Raw genomic sequence first — 12,531 nt, 5'->3', positions numbered from 1 at the left:
TATTTCAAAGGTATATAGACAAGGTATATACCGACTTTTGATGTAAATATGTTTCTTTTTTGAGGGTCATAGTACAGAAAGAGGAAAAATACTGCTTAACTTGTCTTGTTAAAAAAAGGCAGGTTCATAGCTTTCAGGCAGCTGAAATTTATGTAACTATACAGCATTGTTTTTAGTTTCGTTCTGTATTTTTATGGTTACCTCCTAATGAAGACCAGTGATCGATATAAAGTTCCTTTTAGTTTATATAGGGAAAGAAGCGAGTTGATTTATATCACAGGTAATAAGTACACAGAACAAAAGATGTGGCGTGGCTTGGGAAGGACTGAAGTTTGGTACAGCCTGGTTCAAGGGAAGCGGCAGGAAAACTGAGCGAAGATGCAAAATGCCACCAACTAGCTGATGCTTAAAACCCTGGCAGGTAGGGGGCCGCCTGGGTGGCTCAGTGGGGTAAGCCTCTGCCTTTGGCTCAGGTCATGATCCCAGGGTCCTGGGATGGAGCCCTGCATCGGGCTCTCTGCTCAGCAGGGAGCCTGCTTCCCCCTCTCTCTCTGCCTGCCTCTCTGCCTCCTTGTGATCTCTATCTTATAAATAAGATCTTAAAAAAACCAAAAATCAACCCTGCCAGGTCTCTGTTTCTTCCCCAAGGTGTGTGGCTGTGGGGAAGTACAGTAAAATACCTTTCCTCCTTGTCAACTCTTGCTAGCAAATAGACTTTGAGTGCCTTCTGTGTGGCCAGTGTCCTGTGGGATTCTGGGGTGCGCAGGGAGTGAGCATTCCCATGGGTCCTGGACTGTGTTTCCTTCACCTTGGTAGCCCTGTGCTGAGGAAGATAAACAGGGGTGAGTGAAAACTTCCCTTCCTGGGTAGTGGTGACTAGTAGAGACGAGCGTTCATGTCACTGCCTGTTTACTCCTCATCAATACTGTGCCAGGAGTGTTCATATTGGATCTCAAACAACTCTTAAGTTGGGTATTATCCCCAGTCTGTGGATGGAGAGATGGGCTCAGGAAGGGGAGAACTTGTCCAAGACGTCACAGTAGCAGAGAGTACTTGGGCCCATGTGCTCTTCACTGATAATTTAAGAAATGAAATGCTGGATATGATATTATTATGATTTTTATATTATATGTTATATTTATTGCTTATATTTTTATCTTTATATTATAATAGGCACTATATATCTAATATATAATAATTGGCACTATGTAACATTTTCATTATACAACATAACATTATATAACATTTTCAACAAACTTAAGGGGCCCTCGGGGCTGGGAGTAATTTTTTCGATTATTTCAGTCAATGCGAGGGCTCATTCCCTTTGCCTCACGAGTACTGTAAGGCTAATAAGCCTCATATCTGCTCCGGGGGAGAACACATGTGCAGCTGTAATTGGCCCACACGTTCCTAGGGCTCAGTGTGTGCCAGGCCCTGGAGCTACAGAGGGGACATGCAGCTGGCTTTTACTCCCCTAGGGAACAAACTGATGTCAGAAGGGTGGCCGGTTTGCAGCGAGCAGAGCAGAGGAAGAACAGGAAGTGAGATCGGAGACGTGGGGAAGACCAGAACGCGCAGGGCCTGGTAAGCAGCGTGGGTTTTATTCTCAGGGCGACCTGGAGGATTTAAAAGGGAGACATCTCACTTATGTTTTGAAAGGATTACATTGATAGGAAAAGGGCTTAGGGGGCAAAAGGGGAATCGAGAAACGAGGGAGAAGGCTTCACAGCTAGCTGGCCAGGTCAGTGACATCGGTGGTCTGGGGTGGATGCCTCAGAGCGTGGGCTGCAAACTGCTTGGCCCCCTTGGCGCATGTGACGTTGTGGCCAGTGGCCGTGGAGGCAGCCTGAGCAGTAGAGGAGTTAAAGTGATCTTTGCAAGCACCGAGGGAAAGGGGGCTACTGGAGAAATCATACATGTTCTGGGAGAAGGTCTGTCTGTGTTCTCAGCCCAGGCCCATGATGGGAAATAAGGAATTATCAGTCATTCCGAGGTGAGCAGTGCATTCTGTCCCTGGTTTAGAATCTCACAAAGGGCCCAGCAACCCTCAGCAATTCCAGATTCCTCAAAGTCCTCGTGCAGACAGCCGGCACTTTGTGCCCTGCACCGGCAGGCATGTTCTTGCTGGTTCGAGGATCCGGGAGCAGCACCAGTGAAGGCACGTGGGTATCATCTCGGCCGTGACCGAGAAAGTGAGTCCTGATCCTGATCCTGGTTCCAAGGCAGTTTCTTTACAAAACCAGGCAACCGGCTTGTGGGCCACAGTTAGCTGAGTTGTTCTTTTAAATATTACATTAAAATATATGTCTTGATGACTGAGTTTTTAGGTGCCCCCTTAAATGTGTGCCCTAGTGAGAGCCTCACTTATCTCATCCTGGTCCTAACCTGGCTGCCCCTGGCTGTGAGAACCCAGCTGACAAGGGCACTAGAACTTTCCACCTGTGTCCTGAATTCAGGGCGCTGCCCCCTCCAAAGGACGGCATTGGCCTTCTTCGAGCCCAGAGGAGTGTCTCTGTTTGCCAGCAGAGGTCGCCAGGGACCGTCATGGTTGGTGGGAAGAAGCTTCCCTCCGCTTCCATCCTCGGGAGGGAGGGAGGAGAGAGAAAGAGGGACCGAGAAGGGAGGGGACAGGAGCGGGGGACGGAGCAGGCTGGAAGGGGAGGGAAGCTTCTCCGCAGCGACAAGGTCAGTCACTGGCTTCCCCTTCCTCTCCTGTGCTCTCCTCCTCTCTCCCTACCTGGAACTTGGCTCATTTACCCACTCAGCACCTTAGCTGGGAAGCCCTAGACAGCGGGCCGCGTGCCAATCACTCAGGCTGCATGCGGGTGTCTAGTTCCGTCCGGCCTTAATTTTGGTATCCATTCTCTCGCTTCTCCACTCACTCATTCACTGGGTAGGTACAGAGCACCTTGGCTGCGTCCGGCTCTGTGCTGGATCCTGAAGAAGCTACAGTGATGAGGAAGCCCAGCTCCCCTCCGGAGCCCCTTCCCCTCTCCGGGTGCTGCTGTCATCCGTGGTCTCCCCGCTGCTCCCCCTGCTTCTGCCCTGCCCCCTCCCATATTCTTCGCCACTCAGCAGCCAGAAGCACCTTTGCAAAGCTGGTTTATGCCACTTCCCTAAGCAGAGACCCGATGGCTTCCGATCCCATGCCTCCTTGCTCACTGGCCACATGACATGGGAGCCCCGCACCGCACCTCTCGGAGCCTCAGTGTTCTCATCTGTAAGAAGGGCCGACAGTGATGCCTGCCCATGGAGTGAGCGTTGTCATAGGTCTGAATGCCCAGGAAGCAGCCTCTGAGATGCAGTGTAGCCCTTGGGAGGTTTACTAAGGTGTGCGCTTGGGGGTCATCCTTCACAGAAGGGAAGGGAAGAAGGTCGGGGAGGGCAGGGGGAGAAGGGCCACCAGGAAGCGGACCCAATCACGGCCTCAGCTGAGCCCACGGGGAGCTCCTGGCCTACGGTGGCCGTGCAGAGATGCCCCAAATTGTGCTGAGATGAACGGGCCCTCCTAATCTCCCATTACACAGTCATTGGCGGGCCAGCCCTGGAAGGACAGGAGTGTGGGTGAGGCCATTCTCTGCCTGGCACATCGCAACCACTAGCAATTGTTGTTATTATTATAGAACCTATTAACGCTATTTTTAGAACCAACAGACAGGCAGTGATAATAAAGCATCATTTGCTCCACTTAGAAGCCCAAGATACTCATGTGCCCTTCCCCCACACTGCCCGCCCCAACCCCAGTGTTTCCAAAGCCAAAGGCCTGGGCCTGAGCTGAGCATCTGCATTTCTGACAAGTCCCAGGTGATGCTGTTCTGACAGCCCTAATGAAAATCAAGGTGTCCTTGAGAAGGAGGGGATAGAGGCTGAGAGGGCGGAAATAGCAGTTACTGTACCCATTTTATGGATGAGGAAGTTGAGTCTCAGAGAGGCTGAGCGACTTGCCCAGTCATCAGCTTATAAATGATAGAGATTGTGCCAGACAGTGCCAGGCTCTAGTGGCTTTTGCTAGGCAACCCTCTTTATTCCCTTCGGACAGAGCCTCTGTTTGTCCAGGCGTTTATTTGATGCGAATGGCTTCATCGCAGGGAAGGCTGGACTGGTCCCTGTGCAGAACGGTGCCTGGAAGGTAGGAGGTGCTCTGTAAACATTGGCTGAGTTGAACTGAATCCCCCTCGCACATGCGAGCAACAGCCTGCTTGTGAAAGAAAATCATGGAGCCCTCCTCCCACTACCGCAAACACACACACACACACACACACACACACACACACACCACCTACCCACAGTCTTCCCTGCTGGAGGCAAAGCGGACTATGGTCCTGGCCTGCAGCTTGGAACAAAAAACATTGAGAACCCTGGGGGTTTGGTGCCGATCAAAGGCCTCCTCATGTTTGTAAACCTCCATTCTCCTGCCTGGGTTGCAGAAGGTTAGAGGATGGCCCAGAACCCACAGTTAGATGCAATCCCTGGTCGGGGGACTCTGGGCCTGCCCCCTCCCCCATAGAGAGGAAAGGCCCTGAGAGGCTGAGTGACTCAAAACCCAGCCAGGGAACTAAAAGGGGTAACTAATCCCAACCCCAGCCTGAGGCCCACCTGCCAGGACTGGCTTCAAATCCAATATTGCTCTTGGAGCTCTAGTGGCCTGACCAAAATGTCACACTGAGAGATGCTGACAGTGGTACAGGGCTCAGCCCGGGGGGCAGGACGGAAGGCACTGAGTTCTCCCCTTCTGTGCAGGGGGAGTGGAAAACTACTCTCCCCTTCCTAGGCTTTATTTTTCTTCCTAGCACTAAGCCCTATGGAATATGGGATATATCCCACTCATTTATCTTATTATAGAGCTAATAAAATGAAAGCTCTACGAGACCCGAGACTTTTGTCTTGGTTGGTCACTGCGAAAGCCCTAGCACCCAGAATGATACCAGATAATGGTAGGTGCTCAATTAATACTCATGAATGAGTGATATGATTTTGGTTGATGTTCATAATAAAGTCCAATGATTTAAGGCATGTTCCATCTTTCAGGACTGATTGGATGTCTGCTATGTTCCCAGTACTGTTCCAGGCACTGGGAGTATGGCAGGGAATAGTTGGGACTCCTTGTTCTCATAGAGTTTAATCAAGTGGGGAATCACTTCAAACAATGACCCACGCTGTGAAGGAAAGCCCTCGGGGGATTTTATACAGAGTCCGTGATGCCGAGTTGAGGAAGGTCATGTTCCAGTGGATTAGGTAGTTGGGGAGAGTCCTTGAAAGAGGTGATGTTTGAGTTGAGACTTGAGTGAGAGAAGGAAGAGGCAGGCCACTGAGATGGGATGGCGGGCGGGGTGTGTGTTGGGGGTGGGGGTGGGAAGAACATCCAGGCAGAGGGAGTGGTCCATGCCAAGAACTCAGCGTGTTCAGGGAGCAGGAAGAAAGTCACAAAGAGGGAGGGATGCGGCAATTGAGGGGAAATCAGCTAGGACTTAGGGTCAAAGAACTAGGCAGGGCTTGGTCATTCACATAAGTGCTCGGCACAGTGCTTGGCACATAGAAAGCCCTTAAAACCTGGGCCGGTAGGGGCGCCTGGGTGTCTCAGTCAGTGAAACATCTGCCTTTGGCTCCGGTCGTGATCTCGGGGTCCTGGGGTCGAGCCCCACATCAGGCCCCCTGCTCAGCGGCGAGTCTGCTTCTCCCTCTGTCCCTCTACCCCTCGTGCTCTCTCTCGCTGTCTCTCAAATAAATAAATAAAATCTTTAGAAAGGAAAACCTGGGCTGGTGACTATAATCAGTATCATATAACCAGTATGTATGCACACTTTACATAAGTTGTTATTTTGCTTTAAAAATAGGGAGGGGCACCTGGGTGGCTCAGTCAGTTAAGTGTTCAACTCTTGGTTTTGGCTCAGGACGTGATCTCAGGGTTGTGAAATCAAGCCCTGTATCAGGTTCCATACTCAGCACGGAGTCTGCTTTAGAGTCTTGTCTTCCTCTGCCTCTCACCCTTCCCCTGCTCGTGCATGCTCTCTCTCTCAAGTAATAAATAAAATGTTTAAAAATAATAGTGATTATAAAAATGGGGAAGAGGAAGGGTGTGTATCACGGGAATTTTAGCTCCATCATGCACTAGCTGTGTGACCTTGGGCAAATGTCTTAATCTCCCTGAGCTTCAGTTTTCTCATCTGTCTAACAGGCAAGCCTAGGAGTGTATGAAAATAAATAGTCAAACCATCCATCAACTATGGAAGTTCTTTAAGAATTCCTTCCCACATCCTACTTCTCTCTCAGTGTGAAGGGGGAAGAAACAAAGAAAGGGAGTAAATGGGTCCAGCCTGGGCGGCACCAGCTTCTTGTAGGACGCAAAGATGCTAAGTCATCCAACTAGGGGCCTCGTGTTGTGTGGACAGCCCTTCCTATAAGGAGCTCTTCTTGAAAGATTCAGCCCATGCAAGTCCTGGCTGATCTCCACCACTGACTTCCTCTGAGTTTGACTCTTTCTCCTACTTCATCCCTAAGTGCTCACTCTGGGTGAGAAAAATAATAGTGGTGGTCATAGTTCTCCATTGCCATGTAACAAATTGCTCCAAAGCTTAATGACATATAACATATATAATGACATATAACAACTATTTGTTATGCTCACGATCCTGTGGGTCAGACATTTGGACCGGGCAGCTTGGGGCTGTTTGGTTTCTGTTCCACCATGTCTGGGACATCAGCTAGAGGACCCAGGGGGTCCTGGGGCTGGAATCATCTGAAGGCTCATTTGCTCTTAGGCTGGTTAGTTGTTGCCGGTGGCTTGTTAAAAGCCTTGCTTTCTGTGGGTTTTGTGCCTGGTTTAGTCTGAAATTCAAATATGGTGGTTGGGTTCCACAGATGAGAGTCCCAAGAGTGAGGGAACCAAGCAGAAGGCGTACCGCCTTTATGGCTGAGCCCTCGAGATCCCAGAACATCAGGAGTCCTGCAGTGTTCTGTTGGTTGGTACGGCACAAGCCCTCCCTCGCTTTTAAGAGGTGGGAACAGGCCTCCACCCCCCAAACCCCGCTCTCTGCGGGAAGAGTGTCAGTCCACATTTAAGAGGAGCATATGGAAGCCTATGTATGATGGAAGGTAGATATTGATCCTATCCTGGGAAAATAAAATCTGCCACGAGTAGAATGACCATAATTGTTGTCAATTGCTTAGCACTTAACTATGTGCAAGTACTGGGCTCCGGCCTCACTCATGAATTCTCCCAGCATCCCTGTGAGCTACATGCTCTTCTTGTGTCCATTTCAGATAAGGAAACAGGCCCATTGGAGTTCAAGGTCTTGTCTACGGTTGCACAAGAAGTCAAGCGGTCTGGCCAGAATTGGATTGTGGCTTTGTCTGTGCAGGGTGACAGACTCAAAAAGGTAATGAAAACAGATTATTGTACAAATTAAATGAGTTAAAACATGTAAAGTGCTGAAGACAGTGCCTCCCACATTGGAGTGCAGTATATGTGCTCGTTATTTAATTATTATTAACCCATTTGAGCCACAGGACTGAAATTTCTGCTCCAATACTAAATACTACCCTCTCCATCTCTTAGCTCCTTCCAGAACAAGGAAGCCAGTCCAGGGGCCCTGGGTGCAATATACCCTGATCCCAACTGCCTCCGCTCATGCATCTGTGCTTCTCTGATGTCAGTTGGCCCAAATCCCCAGGAATACCTTCTCCGGTTTGGAAAACTATCCACCCACACCCAGGCTTCAACTGTCCAAAGTGCTCCCTGCAGGGCCTCACTCTCCATCGGAGGTCACCCACCACTAACCTGGCTGGAACCTTTGATGAAGCCGGTTATTGGTCTGGCTCAAGGTCAGGTGCCCAGATTGAAAGGACGCTGGATAAAGTTTCATCACAGCTTATTTCCCATTGGGAAATAACTTGCCCTAGGGGTTTAAGGGAATCATGGCCAGCACGACCCACATGGGAAATCATAAAATAAGAACAGAGGGGCTTCCACCTCTGGATAGATGGAGTAGACATAATTTTCTCTATACTTCTTGCTGAGGCCAACTGAAAATCCTGTACAGTACTCATCGAACAGACTCTAGAAAGGGAAGAGATGACTTGGGACCCAAGGAACAACCCACTAATGAGTCTATTGGGTTTTCTTTTCGCCTACTGTATCTTTGACATGAAAGAAGCAGGCAACCGGAAATGCCAACAAGAGGCTCCAGAAAACCCTGACATAAGCCTGCACTCTCCAGCAGAAGCACCAGGAAAAACCAGCCTAGCGAGACCATTTTCAGACAAGCCTTCTCTACTCCAGCTGAACACCACGGAAGAAAACTGTGACCTTGCCCCCATCAGCATAGGCTGAGTGGGGAGACTTGACTTCTATCCTCACCAGGCTGTCACAGTGTGTCCCAGCTTCCTTCCCGGGGTGATGATAGCGCAAGTGCTGGATAGGGCTGGGACTTCTGTCCTCCTAGGCTAATATGAGGATCCTTGTCTCCTGTCACCCCTTACCATGTTTGCTCTGCGAAAGGCTTTGTTGAAAGGATGAAAAGACAAACTATAGCCTGGGGGAAAATATTTGCAATCCACATCTTGTGTCTAGAATATAAAAATCACTCTCAAAACTCAACAGCGTAGAACAAACAGTCCAATTAGAAAGCGAGCAAACAGCAGGGAAAGATGATTCCGGAAGAGGATATGCAGATGGCAAATAAGCACCTGAAAAACGTTCGACATCATCAGTCACCAGGAAAATAAATATTCAAGCCGCAGTGAGATACTGCTACACCTCTATCAGGATGGCTAAAATCAAAAATAGGGAGAACCCTAAATGCTGGCAAAGACGTGGAAAAATTGGATCACTTATTCGTTTTTTATGGAAATGTAAAACGTACAGACACTCTGGAGAACAGTTTGGCAGTTTCTTTAAAAACTAAGGATGCAACTACCCTATCTATCACTCAGCAGCTGTACTCCTGTGCTTTCACCCAGGAGGAAGCAATAGATGCCTCCAGGCTCCTGCCTGCGGGTGACTCACCCACCCTGGAAGGAAGGAGGAACAAAATCAATAGCAAGGGTGACTCCCAGTGAAGGCTCGCTCAGTGCCAGGCGTTGTGCTGGGCATAAGTGCGCCATTCCATTGAAACTGCCCAACAGACCCCTGGTCTGGTAGAGCCCATCATCATCACCCCCACTTTGTGGATGAGTAAACTGACGCTCCAAGGCCTTCGCTCAAGGCCAGAACGTCGCTCAAGGCTAGAAGGCGCAGAGTCAGGTGATTCTAACAATCGCAGACCCAGGTGATTCTAACAATCCTCCCATTGTCATTACACATCCTTCCCCGGGGCAAGTCAGGAGCAGCGAGGAAAGGTTCAGCGGGTGGCCGCGGGTTAAACCCAAGGACTGGAGTCCGTTCCTCGTTCTTGTGCCTGACGCTCCCTAACTCTGCCGGCCTTCTCCACCCCCGCCCCCCAATCCCGGGGGCGTAGGCACCACCCTTTTCCTCCGGGAAGAGCAGGGAGAGGGCGGGTTCCCGAGCGCAGTCCCCTCCCCGGACCCTCCCCCTGGCTTTAAGCCGGCGCGGGGAACCAGGCGCGGGCAGTCCCGGGCCGGCCCGCTCCGCCGGCCGATCGCGCAGATGGCAGCGCTGGCGACAGTGGCCAAGAAGGTGTGGAGCGCGCGGCGGCTGCTCGTGCTGCTGTTCGCGCCGCTCGCGCTGCTGCCGGTGGTCTTCGCCCTCCCGCCCAAGGTAACGCCTCCTCCTCCTGGGAGCCCCCCCGCCCCCACCGTTCTGCCACCTGAAGGGCCGCGCTGAGAGCAGGACCCTCTCTTCCCCCGCCTCCAAAGCGGGAGGCTGCTGAGGTCCCAGACCGCCCCTCCACCCTCAACCTTCTCCCCTGCCCCCTGCCCCCTCTAACCCTTTCCCAGCGGCGTCTTGGAGCCCGGGATGTTCTCACTAGTCTTGGAGGGACTTTATCCTCTTTGATGAGCTCTAACCCTGCGCTGGGCGCTGCGGGCAACATTTCACTTGATAATCACAAGCAACGCGTAACGAACGCCCACCGGGGCAAGTCACAGAACTCTGAACTTCATTTCGCTTAAATGTGAAAATGGTGGAAACGGGACTGTCAACCCATTGGGCTGTGGTAAATATTAAATGAGGCAATATATGCAAATCGTTTAGAACTAAGCTGTACACGGTTAGTGACTACGACACACTGGCTGGACGACACACTGGCCGGTTTTATTCCAGGCCCCCGGTCTAATGGGAACAGCCACGGTTTGAGGAGCCGTCACCGGGAGCCAGGCCGTGAAGCTTTGCCCTGTGGACATAATTTTATTCCATCCTTTCCAGGCTCCAGGATGGGGGAGGGGTGAGGGGGTGAAGGTTATTCATCTCATTTTCCAGAGAAGACAAGGGAGGCTCAGAGAGATGAAGTGACTTGCCCAGAATCACACAGCAAGCAGCTGAGTAGGGATGCAGTTCCTGGCTTGTCGGAATCCAGAATTTGAGCTGTTTCTACACTCTCAAAGTAAATCCCTCGACCAAAGGCTGCAGATCGAGGTCAGGAGTGTCCTGGTGAAAGTCAACACCAAAGGGGGCTGGGAGAAGATGGTGTCACGGGTCCCTATTGGGTCCCTCACGGGTGCCCAGCCCACCTGGGGCATCATGGGAGGGCATAGGACAAGGCTTCTACCTCCAGGAAGTTGCTCTACTACTTATCAACGTGATAGTCAATGTTCATAAAAAAGAAAAGCAGAGAGAGGGTGTAATGTAGCGGTACGTTATCCAGCACCCACCAGCAGAGACCAGGGGAACTGGGATCCAGAGAGGGCTGCCTGGAGGAAGGGTCCCTCGTTGGGCACAGGGAGTAAGAAGGTGATACCAGCTGGTGCCAAAGAAACCCAGGGCTAACGTACAAACAAGTTTTCTGGTGTGGAATGATCCAGGCTCTTAGACTTTTTTGACTTTGAAGAGAGAAACAAGAAATGCCAGAATAAGGGTAAGGTCACTTTTCAAAACCATCCCATTCCCAGCCGGGTGCTGACCTCAGGACCTTGGACCAACCTCCTTTCTTCTTTGGGTCTCACTTTCCTTGTCTGTGGTGTGGGGCCATCATGGTGCTGGTGTTTGAGAATCGAGGTGAAGGGTTGAGCGAGGGAGTTGCCTTATTTTGTGGAGCATCACGGGTGGAGGCTGGGTGAGTTTGTGAGGTCCTGGGTGGAGCAAGAAAAGACAGAACTTACAGCGTCTCTCTCCTCAGCAGGGCCCTTCTCAAGCTTCTCTCTGCTCACCCTCTAGCAAGATCTGCTAGATCAGGGGCAGATCCAAGTGTTAGAGGGCCTGAAGCATGTAGTATTTGAGGGGCGCTTTTCAAGAAAAAGTACACAGATTTACAAATAGAAAATTTATTTCAGGGCTTGGGAGGGGCTCTGAAGCTTAAGTTTCGTTAGTGTTACTGTGAATCCACTTCCACCCGAAACCCAGCGGGCCCCTGAAACGTGCCTCAAGCTTTCTGCGATGGTGGTGAGCCTGATGAGTAAGCGGTTTTACTGAATGCTTAACTCTTACTATGTGCCAGGCACCATGTGAAGAACCTTGGCCTCATCCTGTATAATGTGCACAGAACCAGGGAGACAGCTGCCATGAGCCTCCCTACTGACCAGGGGAGGAAATGGATGGCAGGGAGGTTATGTGACTTGCCCAGGGTCACATAGCCGGTACGGAGTCAGGATGCAGGGATCCAACTTAGAATCATTGCACTTGATACTCTTTTCTTGGTTATAACTAAGAACCTCTCCTGGTTCCCTGCAGATCCCCGTGCGGACCCTTTGTGTGGCCTTGGATGTCACTACCTTATTTAAGTAGCTGATGAGTGTGGGCTCCCTCAGGTCTGGCTTCTTGGGGGATTTTTTTTTTTTAAGATTTTATTTATTCATTTGACAAACAGGTCACAAGTAGGCAGAGAGAGAGGAGGAAGCAGGCTCCCCACTAAGCAGAGAGCCGGATGTGGGGCTTGATCCCAGGACCCTGGGATCATGACCCGAGCTGAAGGCAGAGGCTTTAACCCACTGAGCCACCCAGGTGCCCCCTTGGGGGATTTTTTAAAAAAGATTTTATTTATTTATTTGACAGAGAGATCATAAGTAGGCAGAGAGGGAGCCTGATTCGGGGCTTGATCCCAGGACCCTGAGATCATGACCTGAGCCAAAGGCAGAGGCTTAACCACTGAGCCACCCAGGTGCCCCTTCTTGGGGGATCTTAAACCTCCCTCAGAAATCTCTATCAGCATACTCAAAGCCTCACCCTGTATTTTATTTATACACAAATTATATATAGATATATAATTATTATATTCTCGGATATTAACAATGGACATGTTTCTAAATCTGATTTACGATATGAATCGCGGCATCCTTAGAGAACATTGAACAGAAAACGTTGCTGTTTTTATTGATCTGGGACATACATTTAAAGCAAGGAGTGGGTGTGCTCTGCAAATGAAGCTTCCAATTTTTTTTGTAATCTTAACCAGTATCAACCCTGTGATAACCTCCCAAACA

At 50.4% G+C, this 12,531-nt stretch overlaps 1 protein-coding gene across 3 annotated transcripts in view; it reads left to right on the top strand.

The window, feature by feature from the left end:
- Positions 1-9,548: 9,548 nt before the first annotated feature.
- The window catches only part of SLC13A3 (solute carrier family 13 member 3), a 69,554-nt gene continuing 66,571 nt past the window's right edge, over positions 9,549-12,531 (top strand). For 2 of the 3 annotated variants that reach the window (XM_082744770.1, XM_082744769.1), the window contains exon 1: positions 9,549-9,715. In XM_082744770.1, the coding sequence (XP_082600896.1) occupies positions 9,605-9,715 (111 nt within the window). In that variant the 5' untranslated portion in view covers positions 9,549-9,604. The remainder of the gene's footprint in view (positions 9,716-12,531) is intronic. The other variant, XM_082744771.1, reaches the window with a different exon arrangement.

This window comes from Mustela nivalis (assembly GCF_964662115.1).
Source record: "Mustela nivalis genome assembly, chromosome: 8".
NCBI classification, from domain to species: Eukaryota; Metazoa; Chordata; class Mammalia; order Carnivora; family Mustelidae; genus Mustela; species Mustela nivalis.
This window is presented reverse-complemented; position numbering and strand designations above follow the sequence as displayed.